The following is an 18,454-nucleotide window of genomic DNA, read 5'->3' as shown; positions in this document are numbered from 1 at the left end:
TTCCATTATTCCCTCCCTGGATCCAGAGACTGGTACGCCCCTCGACTTGAAGGATGAAGACTTTCATGTGTCCAGAATTCCGTCCCACAGATAGTTCCTCTGTTTCATGGTCAAAAACACCCACTGTCAGGTCACAGTTCTCCCCTTTGGCCTCTCAGTGGCCCCCTTGGATGTTCACCAAGTGTGTGGCAGTCATGGCAGCCTTCCTGCGGAAGTGATAAGTGCAAGTATTTCCATACCTAGATGACTGGCTAATCAGGCCCAAGTGGAGGTCCATGTGAGCCAGCTGCGGATGACATTCCACAGGCTTGTCCTCATTCTGAAGGTGGCAAAGTCAACCATAACTCCCACTCAGAGGATAGAGTTCATCAGAGCTCTCCTAGACTCAGGTCAGTCCAGGGCATTCCTCCCGAAATCTCGCTTCCTCGCCATGGGCGCCATCATAGAGGATCTCAGAAGATTCCCCCGTAATATGGCACGAAATTGCCTGAAACTGCTCAGCCATATGGCTGCTTGCACGTATGTGGTACAGCATGCCAGGCTGCCGCTCCATCCCCTTCAGGCTTGGCTAACCTTGGTATACAGGCCGAACCAAGACCACCTAGACAAATTGGTCTCACTCACTCCTCCAGTCCTCGAGTCCCTCCGGTGGTAGTTTGATCTGCAAGCAGTATGTGCAGGAGTACCCTTCTCCAGGCCTCAACCATCGCTGTCCCTAGTCGCAGATGAGTTGGCGATGGAATTGGGAGGGCGGGGGCGCGCAGCCAGTCAATCTCCTGCGGCCAGAGAAAAGGAACACTCTTTCTTACCCCACTGACCCCAGCCAGGAACTGACCTTCTCAGCCCCTCCAGCTCCTTTTAGCTGAGCCTGCTGGGCTCTGATTGGCTGCTTCCACAAGGCCTCTATAGGAAGGCCTGGAGGACCCACCTTCTTTGCTCCTTCCTGGGGTGGGATGTAGTAGGACCACAGGTTCTCCAGCAGGGGGCCACACCCCATCACAGTATCTTTTAGATATCCAAGTCCTCAACAGGTCTACCTCTTGCATGTCCAATTAAAGAAAGGTGGTTACCAAAAGAGGTGATTCCTTCAGGTGGCTCCCAATTTATCATGTAAACCCAAAATGTGATTTAAGGGAATAAATCTGTAGGCCACATTTCAGCTGATGCAAATTGGAATAGTTCTATTCGACTTCAATGGAGCTTTGCTGATTTACACCATCTGAGAATTTGTATTTAAGGTGATGGAAAAGGGCTTATTCTTGTGTTGAGTTCATCTGAAGTGTCTTAATAGATATACCATAGACTATACAATGTGAAATTTATATGTCTAAAACAAGTGTCAACATATCTATTAAATCTGTGGGGGAAATTATTACAGTTTAGGGGGTCAAATTCAGCTGTGATGTTGGAAGCACAAGTCTATTGAATTTGGTCCAAGATTATCTTGGAAGTAAACAAGTGAATGGTAGGTAGCACAGTAGATTATCAGTTTTAATAGATTTTATTCTGTTGCAAATATTTTTAGCTGTTATGTGCATGCTTTTGCCATCTATCAATCCGGATGAAACTATTCAGTAGCATATTCTTGTAAGTGAACATCGTTCTGCTGGAAACTAGAGCCTAGATTGTCAAACATTGGGTGCCTAAAGCCAGTCTCCTTAAGGTACTTAAGTACTCCTGGGTACTTAAATCAGAATAGACTGAAGTCACTGGGAGATATGGGTTCTTAGTACTTCTGAAAATCAGGCATCTTTGATTTAGGTGCCTACATATAGAGTTAGGTACCTATTTTAGGCACATGTTTGCAACATATTTGCCTTTGCTCTTACAAAGTGGTAGGTAAGCATTTAGTCCCTTCCTCAGCCCTTTCCAGTTTCTAGTTGAAAATTAAATAGTTGTACCTGCAACACTACTGTTTGTGGTCAAAAATCAATAAATATATTCCAGATACAGCCAGCTTTGCCAAAGAAGGAAGTTGCTGCTGTTAAAATGATGTTTGACTTCAGGTAGCCAATTTTCATTGGGAACTAATTGTATTGATGAGGTTTTTTTGTTTTTTTTTCTAGAATGGCACTAAGAAGTTTTGGGACTTTATGAGGACACATGACAGGTAAACCTGAACAAATGAGCTCATGTCTATTTTCTTTTATCTATGTGTCATATTTCATTCAATATTATCTTCAACAGTCCCAATCCCAGTGTACCAGATCCCCTTTTTTTCCTCATTTAGATCCCTTCTAAAGGCCCACTCCTCCTGTGATGCTTGCAAATACTAACCACCTTCAGTCAAATGCCCTCTCAGACCCACAGTTTAAGACAATAGATTTTTTTAAACTTCTTTTATTCTCTAACACCTTATCTACACAATAGGGTAATGCACTATATGGGGGTGTGAATTCTGAAGCACACTTTTGGTCCATGTAGACCCTGCTGGTGCTCACTAAAGGTCCCTAGTGTGCTTTAACGTTATGCTGTTTGAAAATATGCTATGTGCATTATTTGGTTTACATGTGATGTAAGAAATTCTATTTTAAGTCTGATCAAGTCCTATTATTACAGTAGCCTAATTAATCTAGCAATGATGTATCAGGCAAGGCCTACCTCAAGTGACCGTGAAAAGAAAAGATTACAACGTCATAAAAATTCCCTAATCCTGCCACCCAGTTCACATCACAGTGATAACAAATAGAGAATACATTCAGCAGACCCAGTTCATGAGCTGTCCATTGCTTAAACATTCATTGAGTAATTTCCAACAAGTTCGTAAAATTCAGGTCTGATATTTGAAAAATTCATGAATAAAAAATAAGGGTAAAATTAGACTAATGAATTGTTCTTTATAAATAGCTTTCCCAGCTCTTTTTAAAGTAATAAATGTTTTACTGAACTGACCTTAATGGAAGTCAAATGGGAAGCTGCTTTGATGATGTGAGATCATCAGGTAAAACAATTGCTTTCAGGAAATTGTCCAGTGTTAGACTCAGTTGGACCCTTCTAGTAAATGGCGTCATATGTAGCTACTTGAGAGATGAATGAAGTGGTAGCAGCAACCAGGCAGGCCTTTGCATATATAAATTTTTATCAAAATGGAGGATACAAAGGTACGAGTTACAGAAAGAATATTGAAAATCAGACATATCTGGATCCATCAAAAAAAAAGTGTTTGCAATACTTGAGGATGAGGATAAAAGGGGTTGATATTTAAATATTACAGTTCACACTGACTGATGGAATCTGTCTAGAGGACAAACAGATTTCTGTCTGTACTTACTTATGGGGATGTGTGTAGATTTATGATCATAGATACAAAAGTTTGGACTGATAATTGATTGTTGGACATGTAATACTTGCCCTCTGGTTCCAGACAAACTAGTCCCGCTTCAGGTCATAGTGTTGTTGATTTTTTTTTCTGGAAGGCAATTGCTTCTTGTCTGATTATTTTTTTAATGTAAATCTTAGATTGTGCATACTAACAAAATGATAAACAGCTGGATGGGGATAAATACTACAGGACCAGAGTGTTAGTCTGTATCCGCAAAAAGAACAGGAGTACTTGTGGCACCTTAGAGACTAACAAATTTATTTGAGCATAAGCTTTCGAGGATAAGCTGGATAAGTGGATTAGTCCATGAAAGCTTATGTTCAAATACATTTGTTAGTCTCTAAGGTGCCACAAGTGCTCCTGTTCTTTTTACTATAGGACCAGTTTTCCATGAACTTCTTGAGAATAATATTTTTAAAGGACTTTTTGTGAACATTTTTTAAATAGTTGGTAACATGACTGCATAAAAGGGCTACAGCCACATGTCACGCCAGTCATCTCTGGTCACGTAACATTTGTTAGCTTAACATGTACAACAGCTGCCATCCTAACTTCTTAGTGATTACTGTGTTAAACTGTAGAATGCATAATGTTAGTTTCACAAACAATTTAAATTCAACCTCTGTCATTTCACAGGAACAACAAAAGCTTCCTTTATTTGTAAGATTTCAGTTTTCTTACATAAGCCCTATCCATGAATATGAGACCAATTATGGTCAAATAGATCATAGTCATAAACGGGTTCAAAATGCTGTAAATTGACTGAAAACTTTTATTTTACCTTATTTTAGTAGAACAGTTTGTGGATGTTTGTGCTGGTTGTATGGCTAAGCTTTTCTTTATAGTTGGAGATTTGTTGCTAATGTGTAATTGTTTGGTTGTCTCTGTTTTTGTGGCACAAAATAAATGTGCTCTATTTTGTTGTAAATTGTGTGCGAGGGAGGGAATGTTCTTTTTTATCATGTCACTAATATTGTGAAAAGTGCTTTTTTAATTAGTGTATAATATTCTAAAATTGAATAAAAACACCAAAAAAACAGATTGTAACTAAACCGATAATTGTATATTTGTAGTAAGGGTTCCCTTTGCTAGTCTCTGTACATTTAGATTTGAACTCTAATGTCTCAGACTGTACCAAGCTGTTTTGCAGATGCTCAGAGAAGGAATAAAACTGTAAAAAGGGGGAGGGGAGAGAATAGTTATAAACTATAGGAAGTCCTTTTTAAATAAGCTCAAAATGTTATAACAGTGTCTTTGTAATGTTACTAAAATAGCACTGCCTACAGATCTTTGTAGTTAGAGGACATCCTGAGGTTTTTTGTAAGACTCATTATTGTTAATGAAGGACATTTTCAAAACTAGGGGTGAAATCCTGGCCCCATTGACATTAATGGCAAAACTCCTATTAACTATTGTGGGGTCAGGATTTCACCGAAAGAGTGTAAAATTAGGCTCCCAAATCAATATGTATCAGAGTAGCAGCCGTGTTAGTCTGTATTCGCAAAAAGAAAAGGAGTACTAGTGGCACCTTAGAGACTAACCAATTTATTTGAGCATAAGCTTTCGTGAGCTGCTCAAATAAATTGGTTAGTCTCTAAGATGCCACTAGTACTCCTTTTCTTTTTGCAAATCAATATGTAGGCCTCTAAAAATGACCCTGTTTCAGGGAAGCAACATTGCTCAGGAAGGATGTTTAGACAAGTGCTTAGGTGCTCTCTAAAATTGGGGCCTGATTTTCTAAAGTGCTAGAAACTTATTTCTTTGCATCAGAGTCAGTGGGACCTGTTGGGTGCTCGGCACTTTTAAATGTTAGTCCACTTATTGAGACTATTGCTTTGCATAGTGGGGCTCTAGTCCCTAGTGTCTCTAGGCACTACTATAACATAAATAAAGCAAATTGGAACTAAATATAAAAGGAAATTGTTCTGTTTATATTGTGGATGAACCCAAAGGCTCCATTCAGAATGAGGGCCTCATTCTAGTAGGCATTGTACAAATACATAGGCAGATGTCATTCCATCCCTGTTGAGCAAAGCACTTAAGTATGTGCTTAAAGCGAAGTTCCTTGCTGAGTAGAGCTGGACTTAAGCGTGTGCTTAAATGTTTTGCTCAGGTGGGGCCCCAGAGAACTTCACAGGGTTCTGCTGAAATTAGGATAAGCATGAGTTTAATGTGCATCAAATATACATATGTACAAGTATTTAAATGTATTTATTCAGTATTTCGGTTTCTTACTGACAACTTTTAAAGGAAACCTAACAACTTGAAAGCCACCTTTCTATCTGAAAATATTGTAATCTACTATTGCTCTGATCCTACAGTGAGATCTGCTAGTGCAAACCCCTGTGGAGTTACCTTGAAGGTAACAGGGCTTTGTGAAGCGGCGGGGTCAATGTTAGCAGATCTCATTGCGAGATTGAGTCCTATAATTTAGAAATAACACCCAAGTGTACAGTGACTGAAAGAAGTTAGGTTAAAAAAATCCTTTAATTTTTTTCAGTTGTTTTTATTTAACATTTATATTGTGGTAGTGCCCAGGGGGCTCAACTATATCTGGGACTCATTGCGGTAGGCCCAGTACATACAGTAAATGACAATTCCTGTCCAGTTAATCTAAACTTTGTGCATTTGACAGCACATAGTTCATAGTCATTTCATTTTTCCTCTGTGTTGTCTGTCTGTTAGTTTCTTTTCTAGAAAAATGTTTGTAAGCATCAACAGGAGAACAATGGGGAAAACATATATACAGGGGTTTTTTTAATGGGATTTTTTGTTTATATTTCAGGATACTCTTTAATGGGGGCTGTATCAGAAAGAATTGCTTTTTTAAAATATCAGGATTGCTTATAGATCTAGCATTACTTATAGATCTTTGTAGTTAGCAGTCATCCCAGGGTTTTTTGTAAGGCTCATTATTGTTAATGAACGACAAGATTTTCAAAAGTAGGAGTGAAATTCTGGCCTCGTTGACGTAAATGGGGTCAGCTTTTCACCCAAAGTGTGTAAAATTAGGCTCCCAAATCCATAAATTGTCTTGAAAGTGTCCCTCTTACAAAAGTGTAATGGCTTTCTCACAAACAGCTAAAATACAAATACAAACAGCTAAAATAATACGAATTAATAATTGATGCCTGTAAAAATAAACTGAAGTAATAAAACTAGATCGGTGTTTCCATTTAGATCATCCCTCACCCTAATTTTGCTATATTTAGTACACTAAGAGTTTGAAATGTAATACTTTAGTTTTGTGTTCATCAACTTTGTAGAACAATATACCTAGTTCATTTCAGGTTTCAATGACTTCTCTGAAACTGATCCAAGATTTTTTTAAAAAGACAGAATTTAAGAATTTATAAAGGTCAATATGCAGTGATAAAAGTAGGAATAAGAAATAATGTAGTGTATGAGACGTAGAATTGGAACATAAGGATACAGTGCAGTGGTTGACAAGTAAGAGAATAGCTTTCAGGTTATGATGTGAATTGGTATAAAGCAAAGGTGATGGAAGTTTATCAGTTTAAACAGATGGGAAAAATCAACATAAAGCACACTTCATGTAAAAGAAAAACTTTGAAGTCACTGTAACGTTAGCCACTGGAGTCTGTGGATATTGCCACGTAACTGGGTTATAGTCTTTTGTAACCCTGAACAATGTCATGTGACTAGAGACAGGCAATATAGACCATTCTCTTACCAGTACTCTTGTGGCTCCTACCTAAATCCTAAACACAAGTCAAATGTCACTGATTAATGGCTCATTAGTCGTCCCTGTATTAAATATATGTTTTTGTTGGAAAATCTTATGAAGTCATTCCTGAACATTTTAAGAGAGGGGGAAAAATATCACCTTCTTTTAGAATTCAGTAGGGGATAAATTCACTTTATGATTACAGCAGCTAAAGGATAGAGACTTTTTATTAAATATATCAAGTAAGATAGTGATTACTTTTGTAAAGACTGCTGAAAAATACAGTTTTCCTGAAGGGCTTGCAGGGAAGGATTTGCCAGGTCTGTAGGAAGTCCAAGAAATCAGCATTATACTCAATAGTCTCCTGCAGATTCCACAGAAATAGTCTGCACTTCTCAACTGCTATTATGTATGGAGAAAAAGGTTCTTGAAACATACTCTTAAAGCTATTCTAGATGGGAAGATAAAAAATAGATATGTACTCAGTTCACTACAACATGCTTTAAATTTAACTCAGTGAAGGGGGTCTGACCTGGCCCCTTTGCATCACCAAGCCCTGCAGTGGCCTTGAGCAATGCAGAGAGAACCTGCCAGAAGAACAGCTTCGCTAGGAGATTTCTGCACCCATTTTGTGCCATGAGGGTAGACCAGATTACAGGTCATTAGAACTACACAAGTGCCATGGAGGAATTGTGGTCACTTTTTCCAGCCCATTGGCTGCAGCAAGCAGCTGTGGAGACTGCATTGCAGCCATATACTCTGAGCACATTATGGGAGCAAATTACCGTCCCTCTGCCTATTCCCTGTGCTAGATCACTGGTGCTGTGTGTGAATGAAGTTAGTTTCATCCCGTGTGTATTTCCTATGTTATGTACAAATGTATTATGATATATTGTGAAATTTCACTTGTCTTTCTTTTTATATAAGAATTAATGTATTTTAACATGAAAACTAATATGATACATCACAGTTATATGTTTTTGCTGGCTGACATGCTGCTGTGTGCCATGTCATACTGCTATACCACAAATCATATTTTTCTCTCTAATTTAATGCCTTCAGTTTTGCCAGACTATAACTAGAGGCATTTTCTTTATCCTGTTTCAAGTGATGGTACAGAAGGTGGTGCATATTTCAGCTCAGATAATTATATTATTTGTTTGCCTGTGATCTTCTCAAATAACATGTACTTAGGGCCTGATTTTCAGCTGAGGCTTGGTAGGGCTTCTGTTTATGTGCCTGCAGTTTTACAGGACAGTTGCTATGCTTTGGCTAGCACCTGATTACATCCTCAGATCCGGCTAGGTCACTGTAATGAGGTAAAATTGCACCCACAATTGTTTCATTAATTTTGTTGTTGACTGTATATATATGTTTTCCTTTATTATGTGGGAATTGGGTGGTAGTGAGCATCCGCTTACATTTAAAAAATTCTACTGAAAATCATTCTTAGATGGACTGATTTAAAAAATTGTGTATAACTTGGTGCTTAACAAGTAGGTACTGTAGTTAAAATCTATATTTCAAAAGTATATGTTGATGGAATTGTTAACGCATCTTAAATAATTGCTACAATTCATTCGCCCACCAGCCTGGTGATTAACCAAACATATGCTTCCTACTTTACGGTATCATGAGCAACTTCCTGCTACAGTTAGATTTAAAGTGAGACAAATCTTTCTTTTCATTTTTTCCAAAGTAATGTTTGTTTTCTTAAATGTGCTTGTCTCATTTTTTATACAGAGTTTACTTAATATTAACTACATTTAAACGATGTTCGAAAATAGCTTGGAAGTGTCATCAGAATACATTAGTCTTTTAGACCTCTCTAATTATCTTTTGCCAAATCCACTTTATTTGTGATTAGTATGAAAGGCTGAATGTTTTTGTCAAGAGCTTATAGCTTTGCTTTTGTGATAGGCTGCATTTTAAGCAGCTGTTTGGATTGGTGTCGGCCTTTGAAAAATGTAAAAATGCTTTGAAGGAAGATTTAAATGAACCAATAAAGATTATGCAAGCACACACGCATTCAATCTCAAGGCTTTCTGTATTACAGTTAAAGTTCTGGGAAACTAAAGGAGTTGCATCGAAGGATAAATCAAAGGCTGTAGCTTTATTAAAGTTTTCTGAAAATTTAAAGACTGTTTTTTCTCTGGCTTAAACTTCTAGGTGCCTGATAAAAGAAAGAAGATACCACTTCAGATATCCCATTATAAATTTCAGGGGCAATTCCAAATCATATTCTGAAGAAATGAAGGGTTAATTTGAGTTGAGAAGTAACCTAGGGTCTGCATGCAATTGCCTGCTCTTTTGTGTTCACAAAGAAAATATTTTTTGGATAGATTGTTCTAGATGAACTGAGCTTCTTTGAAGTCTATACCCCGAAAAGTACTTAAGAATGTGACAGGTTTTGGATTGTGTTGAACCTCAATAGAAATTCTAATTTCATTTTTAAAGAAATAGTTTTACAATTGCACGTATACACATTTCTTAGCTGAACGGTAAAATGATGCAGTTTCTCTTCATTTCCCTCTCTCTGACTGTAGCTTACTTCTCAAAGCTACTTTATTTCTTACTAAATTTAAAGATGGACTCAATAGGAAGAACAACATGGAGAATTTGGGCTCCACTTCGGATATGGGGGTGAGCAAAGAAAGCCAAAGTCTTGAAACTTTAAGAAAAAACAAGATCATGCTTTAAAACTGAAATATTTGAAGCAAAACTAAAATGTTTCATTTCCCCTTCGTTTTTATTTCTTATCTGTTTTATTGGTGCTGGTATGTTGGTTCCCTTTCAAGCCGACCTAGGCAAAAACATTTTACATGTGTTTTTTTTGTATCCAGAAGTGCTTCACCAGGATCACGTCTATAAAAGGTCATTTCTACAAAGATCTGTGTGGTTGCATGCTGTGCCTGGCTTTTTTCTGTGTACTATATCAAGAAGATTCTTAACACTGGATATCACTTGAGAATTGAGATTCTGATTGATTCCATTCTTTGCCCTATTTATTCCTGCATGTCATCTCGGTATTTCTTTCCTAGGCATTTTCAGTTCTGACAATTTTTTGTTCTCTTCTCAGACCGATGCCAACTGAGTGCCCACACAATGCTCCATAATATTCAAAGTAATATATTCTGCCTAATGCCCTTACCAGGTGCTTCAGAATATTATTTGCAAGTGGCCTGCAAGAATCATATTCATTATCAATTCAAAAGTCTACTGGATTCTTAACCTTTTAGTAAAACAGTCATGAGTGTCTGAGGAAGAAAACTAGTAAGTGGTTGCTTTAAATGTTTTTGTACTGGGGGAGCTTGGATCATTCCGTGTTGATCCGATTATCCTAGATGTCTATGGGATGTGCTTATTGAGGTGCCTTGATAATGATTAGAGTTACGGAAAGGTCAGTTTCTTTGCCCTTATTATCTCATCAACTACTTAATATAGTATTAGTGTAAGCTCCTATAGAAACCTGGTCTCCAGCTTCTGGGAATCCTGTTTCAGTCTCATGAAGACATGAGCCATCACTGACCCTGCTACTTTTAGCTGCTGTTATTATTTACTATATATTTGTGCACATTTGCATTTAAAGTTCCCTTTGATGTGATACCTAGGGGCCATTAAAGGCCTTTCTTCCATTAAGAGGTTTTTCAAGTTTTTGTTTCCAATTTATGAAAAGCAATTAGTAAATGCTAGCAATTGCTTATGGATGAACTGTAACCCAAGTAATCAAGATAGCAGATTACGAAGCAAATTACTATATGGTGAAATTGTGCCCATACCAAAAAACATACTGACAATCCTGAAAAAAATATGCTCATGGATTTGAGTTTTGCACTTGAAAAAATCATACTCCAGCGGAATGGACTAAGCAGACTTTGTATTCCTCTTAGTGTCGGACAAGTAGATCTTTACCTTTTTTTTTTTTTTTTTTTTTTTTTTTTTATAGCCCTTTGGAGATGCGACTTCTAGGAATGTCTCATAAAATGTGTCAACTTCCACAATTACAAGGAATTTAGAGTTAGGCCAGATTTTTTGTTAAGGTAGTAACTCAAAAAGTTTTCTTGCCCAATAATACAATTATAAAATTTATAGCTGAAGTTCTTGGACAATAAAAGGTGCATTTAGAGTGAACATCCTTCCTATTAAAAAGAGTCTTAAATTTGGGAGTATCTTTTTTTTTTTTTTTTTTAAAGAGTTATACTAAGGGACTGGGACTTTAGATTCCTGTGTTCTGGTTCCAGCTCTGTATGGCCACGGGTAAGTAACTTAAGTTCAATTTACCCATTTTTTAAAATAAGAAGCAAAATACCTGCCTGTCTCAGATGATGTGAAATGTAAAATGTTACTCCTGGGGGAATTGTGCGCCACTGTGCATGTGCAGAATTTATGTCCCTGCATATTTCTTTGCTTCTTGCAGAAAAATGACTTTCTGACGGGGAAACCACAAGAATGGTCATGTGACCCTTCCCAGTAGTATGTTTCAGGTGATCAGGGCAGCCAGCAGAGAGATAAATCACTTTGGGGCAGAGGGCGGGACTGGGGAAGACCCAGCTGGGAGCTCCTACCCTGCACTGGGTTCAGCTGCTAGTCCCGGCTTGGCTGGGGAGGATGGGACTTCCTCTTCTCCTGCATGGCATCCGGGGCTGGGTCAGACCCACCCCCAGATTTCTCCCCTAGCTGCAGGAAGCTCTGCAAACTACACACACACTTCCTACACACACACACACACACACACACACTCTCACACACACACACACACACACACACTTCCTACACACACACACACACACACACACACACACACTTCCTACACCCATTGCTCCTCAGCTGCAGGGGGAGGCATCCATGTATAGGGAGCTGCTCCCCAATTCACCCAACCCCAGTGCATCCAGACCCACTCATGCCCAGACCATCCCACCAACTCTCACCCCTCTGTACTCAGAACCTCCCCGATGAGCCCAACTCCCCTGCACCTGGAGCACCCTGACAAGCCATCTACACCCCCACCCCACTGAGCCCCAACCAGCTGCACCTGGATCCCCACCCCACTGAGCCCCACTCCTGCAGCATCTGGACCCCCCACTGAGCCCCACATACCTGCTTACCCAGGTCTATCGCCCCTCCAGACACCCCCCTCCCGCTGAACCGAAACCACTTTCACCTGGACTCCCCTGCAGAGACCCATTACCGTTGCACCCAACCCCCCCCCAACAAGCCTCCGTGCATCCAGATTCCCCGGCACCCAGATCCCCCACTGAGTCACCTGCTCCCAGATTGCCCTACACAAAACCCTCTCAACCCTGGAGCCCCCTCTCTAAGCCCCTCCACACTTGGCTCCTGCCTTGCTGAACCTGCCTACCCACACCTGGTGCACCTGGCACAGAGGGGCAGGGCCGTGGGGTGTTTCTTGGGCAGACTCGGTCTTTGTGCTATGTCAGGGTTTGGTGCAGCCTCACAGCTGTGTCCGTGTCCCAGGGCAGAGCTGGACAGTGATCTCCCACCTTTGTGCAACCAGTGGCCTATGCTCCCCAATGGCATGTTGGAGTCTCCAAATTTATTTAACAAATAAAATTTGCAGAATTTTAAAATATTGTGCGCAGAATTTTTAATTTTTTGGCACAGAATGCCCTCAGGAGTATTAAATGGTTGACTCTAATGAGCTTTGAGATTCTTGGCTGAATGGTGCTGTATAAATGTCATTACTGGCCTGTCAATACTGGTCTCTCTCTGAACAAATGCCATATTAAACACTGAGTCCAAGTCGACAGCATCATTTATTTTAAGTCCAGTCCCCTGTGCTGAGGCAGGATCAAATGAACCTAGATCATAATAAAGCCACCACCAATTTTTCATATATTTATGGAAAAATAAACCAGTGGCCCAGACCATCCCAGGGAACCCTGCACACAGGGGGAACCTTGTTTGGGCATAACTCATCTGTCCCACGTGGAACAGATGATTTTCTGCCTGCACAGCTTTGCTTCTTGGGAACCACAGGGGAAATGGACACTTGGCATGAGCAGCTGAAGGGGGCATGCGATCTCCCACCAACTCTGCAGTCATCACTTGTACTAGCTTATGATACCTTTTCTGCCACTCCTTTCTGCTAAGTTTAGTCCTTAGGGCAGCTGCAGTCACAGTTACTGTGAAGAATCCTAACCCTCTTTCAGATCCAAGGTGATCTGTGTGGCTTGGTATCTCATTCTGAGGGGAAGCAAACATTAGCCTGCTCCTGGACTGATCCTGGGAGCATTTTGAGGAGTTTTCTTTTCCTGTAGTCTCCTTCCACAGGGTGAGCGAGGGCAGTATATTAGTCATATGTTCACTCTGTAGCTTGTTTTGAAATAAGAGACCAGTTCTGGAGCTACCGTCTTACACCTGGAATGAGTTTTCCTTGGGAATGACCATTAAATTTTCCAGGAAAGAAACAACAAAAATAAATCCTATGCATCTTTTAGCCATGTGTGCACACCAAATCTATTGTTAGACTAGGATCTTTGTTGTCAATATTGGATTAAATTCTGTGCAGACCTCGTACATTCCAAAGAAGGTCTACAGTTTTCCTGTTCTTGTGGGTCTGTGTCATTGCTCTCATAACATAAAACTTGGGCTGGGTTAATTTTTTATGTATTATGCTGCCAACCATTAATCACAAGGTTTGCTGTGTACATTTCCATTTTTACTTTTTATCATTTTAAAGTCTATATTGTATATAGACTACTTTAAACCAAGGTTAACTGTAATGCTCTTTTAGGAAATTGCTATGAAACATCAAACATGCATATAAATGTGTTACAGTATTTGGCCAATCAAAGACTTTACAATTCTGGCTTTACAACACATTAGGCCCATTCCACAGCATACATATACCATCCAAAAAAATTTTCAGAGTAATTTTTTAAAATAAATTCTCTCTCTCTCTTATATGATAATATATGCATGCTTAAGGATTTTTTGTACCCTTAGAGGGCCAGATTCTCCATCTGAATCCACACACATGGCTGCTGTACCCACATGGAGTCCCATTGAATTCAGTGGGGGCTCTTTGTGGGCTCAGGGATCTACCCATGAAAATCCAGTTGGATGATCTGGCCTCCACTTAGTGGATTTTTCAAATACCTGATCCCCTGATTTTAGCAGCATGGAGTTTCACAAGTAAAAAGGTACAAGCCTCATCATAAGCTGTGAAAGTATATTTCATGGTCTCAAGGATGAGGTTTGATGAATTAAAAAAAAAATCATACCAAATTGCACTCTTATTGTAGCAAATGCATCTCAGAGAGATTTAAATCTTAACCTATTAGGTTGTGACTCTCAATCTGTGTAAGGAAACATTAGAATTCATCTGCCGTAATTTTAAAAAAGCTATAAATGTTAAACATTGTGTTCAGAATTTTGTCAGTCTCTGAGAAAATTAAAAGTAATGAAGAAAAATGTTCTACAAATCTGTGGCATCTCTGTGCCTTTTCGTCTCAAGATGGTGTGAGAGACTGACAATTGTAATAACTTGGTACTACTCAATTCCAGTTTAATTTGATCTTGTTCCTTAATTTTGACAGATTGTTTCCAAGTTTCCCATCTGTTCCATAGATATCTCAGATGACTGAATCTTAGGAAAATGTCTAATAGCTGATCCTTCTAAGTAGATGCAAGTTATTTAATGTGATATCTTCCTCTCCAGATGCTAAGGAGGCCCAACCAAAGTAAAGGTTAGACCTGCATTAGGGGTGTAAGAAAGGCTATACAACCTCAGAAGCTAGTCTATCCTTCAAAGGGTCTCCACTATCCCGTCTAACTTTACGCTGTTGATTCAGCTTCTCAGGTGACTTATACTGTTTTGTAGCCACAATATAAAAGAAGGGAAGTTGTGACATGCCCCAGGGTGCAGTCTGGACTATGGAACCACTGTGCTCCCTTTAACTCTCCAGCCCAGGCTGTCTCCTACACTACTATGCTAGTGAACAGCAAACCCTACAGGCTCTGTTCACTCAGCCATCAGCATGCAGAGGCACGCCCAGCAAAGCACATGAATCCTCTCCCCAGCCACTCATGAACTGCATACAGGAGACACCAGCAAATTCCCGCCAGCCCCAGCCTTAGCCTTGCACCAGAAATGTGCCTTCTACGCTGCTCAAGACTTTCTTGAGCAATGAAAGCTCATTAATTAGTTTGTTGTTCTGCCTTCAGTGTAGGTGAGGGAAGAGAGGTGAAGTGGTGATGTCATTGTCTCTTATTTTATACTTTCTTCCAGGTGCTGGAAACATCCTTGCTGTGTCATGGTGGTTAGGCAGCCCCATGGTGTATGTGCTCAAGCAACTGTCTTTCATGTGAATTGTAAATCTCTTGTTTACAATTCCCGTGCTGGTGAAGGCCCGGTGATGGCTGCTTAACACCTGGCTGGATGTTGGTCACTCCTTTGTTGCTACTGAAGAGCTAGTCTGTGGGCATTTCCCAGTCTTACAATGTGTTTCAGTAACAAACATATAGTAAAATTTCATGACTTCATATACAGTGATACATTTGCACCAAACAGTGATGTTCAACAGATTATAACTTTCCAAATGATACCTCATAAGACATACTTTGTACAAAACATATCGTAACACATACATAATCATATAATAGTGGTGAATATTGGGGTTTAGGGTGCTATTTGAGGTACAGTACATCACAGAAGTTCAATAGAGCAACAAACAAAAAATTACTCTTATAGGGACAGAATAGTATCCAGAAAAAAAGAAAGAGAAATTAAACATAGTCAAAGAACAATGCTGTGGAAGATCACATAATATACCGCAGTCCAGCAAACTGAAATATTTTACGGCTTCAGACTTAAATTCAGTCCTTCTCTCTTTACACAATATTTGGCTGATAGCCTAATATTCAACCAGAGAGAGAATCTCTATCTGTAAACAGAAAAAAAATATCCAGCCCTGCACAATAGCCCAAAAAAGCTGTGTCCCTCAGTTTAAATTACCCTGCAAATGACATCTGGGGCAGGAGCCATCAGTATCCAACAGAGGTCTCTGTGTATCGCCTCAGCTGAGCCAAGCGCAGGTTTCTAGTGGGAGCAGCAGCACTCACTGCGGGTAGTCCCTCTTTATAGCCTACCATCAACTTTCTCCAGTGACAACTGAACATTTCTACTTACGTCCTGTAAGTGTGCGTTTACATTATGGTTGCACTATAGGCGCTTGCATGTTTCAGGTGGGTTTGCACAGTTACAGACTTCAAGAGCAGTGAAAAAGGTGCATTTTGCCCAGATTTGGACTTCTTGACTGGGAGTATAAGGCGATTTTTTTTTCTTTGTTGCACAACATTGTAGATTTGGAGGTGCGCATTAGTTGCTGGAGTTACGTTATCTTTCCAAATGGGATTAAAATCAGTGTGGGTGCGGAGTTGTTTTTGCCCTCTTATGTCCTTGCACAGGGGTCAGCCAAATTCCAGCACCTAGTGCCCCAATATGTACATTAGGGTCTAGTTTAAAATAGATTTCTATATAGATAACTTACTCCTGGTATAGAAATGCTCTGAATAATGATTTTGACATTAGATAGAATTTTAAAATACTGCTAAAGTTTCATAAAGATTTTGTATCTTAGTTGTCCCTTCAGTTATTTATATTCGTAATAGTTTAAAAAAAAAAAACCTAGTAGCAACTGTTTGTTAGTAAATCCATAGTAAAAATCTATAGACATCATCATTATATTTCAAATATTGTTGAATACTTCTGCAAATATTCCATCATTAACTTAACCCACTGGATTGAAGAACTGTATGATTCATTGAATAATAAATGATCTTTCCAGTGATATGTACCTGCACCTAGGCATTGCAGATGAAGGGCTGACACCATGATGATGAGAGTGGTATAAACTTGCTTTTGTGAGTTTTAAAGGGACACCAATTAGCAATCACAGTTTCATCTGAAAATGTTAACTTGTTGTGTGTTACAAATAAAACCCAAGATTACTACAATGGAAAGAAATTAGAGACAGAAAAATAATTCTCTACTTTTTCGGTACTCTGTGAAGTATCAGTTTGTTTCCCCAGTATGGTGAGTTAGTCAGTTATATGTGAGTCTTTCGTATAGAAACCGGAGAAAAATCTTTAAAAAAATTTGTGAAACCACAAAAAACTGGTAGTAGCTGAAACTATTTATGACTTGATTTTGCAAATAGATAGACTTTTTAGTCCATGACTTCAATGGGGCTCCTTCTGAGTGCTAGGGTGCACACATGAAGATTTGATTCCAGGTTTATAGCTTATATGTGTCCCTGATATCAGAAATAACTTGATTTTGGAAGCTCTTCCTGCTGTTACAATTAATAACTGTGTTCTTAGTCTTTTTTTTTTTCTGCAAAGTGACTTAAGAGTGGATAAAGTCACCCGTGTTTTGGGGCCTGATTCTAAATCCACTGAAATCAATGGATTTTGTATCAGGCCCTTGTTGCATTGAACTGTTAATGAACATCATACATGTCTATATAGTCAAAAATAAAAGTCATGGGATGTAAGGTTAATAATACTGCATTAATCCATACTGGTTTATTCAGAGTGCATTGATTTGTTTTTTTCCCCCTCTTCCTTAGTGTCTCAATCCTGATATTTAATTCCTCTCGGCAATGCTTTGTTATGGTGAAGCAGTTCCGCCCAGGTAATCCTCTTCTTTAGCTTTACTTTTGCTCTCAAGTGAAGCAAGCTATTAAGGGTTTAGCAGTTAAAAGTTGGGGGGTGTACAGATAGTTGTGATAAAATCTTTGTTCCATATTCTATTCCTTTGTACTATAGCCCACTCTATTCTCTAGATCAGCATTCCACAGAATAGGAATTGCCTTACTAGATGAAACCAGTGATCCAGATAGTCCATTAGTCTGTCTTTGGCTTTAGCTACTGCTATGCTTCAGGGGAATTTCCAAACAGCCCTGTAGTGAGCAATTATGGAATAAGCTGCTCCTTTAGGAAGTTTCTTCTTGACCTATGGTAATTAGCAGATGGCTTATGCCCTGAATCATTTAGTGTTATGTTCCTTATTTAAAAAAAAAAATCTTATCTAATGTGAGGCAGTATATGCTTGGGAATTTAAAACAGACCTCAAAATTAGGGGCTATTGATACACTGTGCACAAATATATTTTTGCTTTATTGTATTCTGCAATGTAATAGGTAGACTATTGGCTCTCTTACTTGTAAGAGGGGTTGATACCTTAAGAAAGAATCTATCTAAATTAATTTTAATGTTTTTGTGTCGATTGTTATAACTTCTGACAGTTATTTATTTTTTGGAGGTTAAAAATAAGATGTATTTTTCCTCAGCATGTTGGTTTTAACCAAAAAAAAAGAGAGAGAGAGAATCTAAAAGATATTTCTCTCTCTTTTTATCTCTGTTGCTAAGAGACTGTTTCAAGACCATTCTGGTAGATGTCACTGGAAACTTTCTGGTGC

The 18,454-nt window shown here is 39.0% G+C and overlaps 1 protein-coding gene across 3 annotated transcripts in view; it reads left to right on the top strand.

Moving 5' to 3' along the window:
* NUDT14 (nudix hydrolase 14) overlaps positions 1 to 18,454 on the top strand; it is a 99,955-nt gene that overhangs the window by 57,441 nt on the left and 24,060 nt on the right. For 2 of the 3 annotated variants that reach the window (XM_073349845.1, XM_073349843.1), the window contains exons 2-3: positions 2,067 to 2,110; positions 17,603 to 17,667. In XM_073349845.1, coding sequence (XP_073205946.1) covers positions 2,094 to 2,110; positions 17,603 to 17,667 — 82 coding nt within the window. In that variant the 5' untranslated portion in view covers positions 2,067 to 2,093. Of the gene's footprint in view, positions 1 to 2,066; positions 2,111 to 8,601; positions 8,676 to 17,602; positions 17,668 to 18,454 lie in introns of those variants that run through there. The other variant, XM_073349844.1, reaches the window with a different exon arrangement.

Source organism: Lepidochelys kempii, chromosome 6, assembly GCF_965140265.1.
Source record: "Lepidochelys kempii isolate rLepKem1 chromosome 6, rLepKem1.hap2, whole genome shotgun sequence".
Classification (NCBI taxonomy): Eukaryota; Metazoa; Chordata; order Testudines; family Cheloniidae; genus Lepidochelys; species Lepidochelys kempii.
This window is presented reverse-complemented; position numbering and strand designations above follow the sequence as displayed.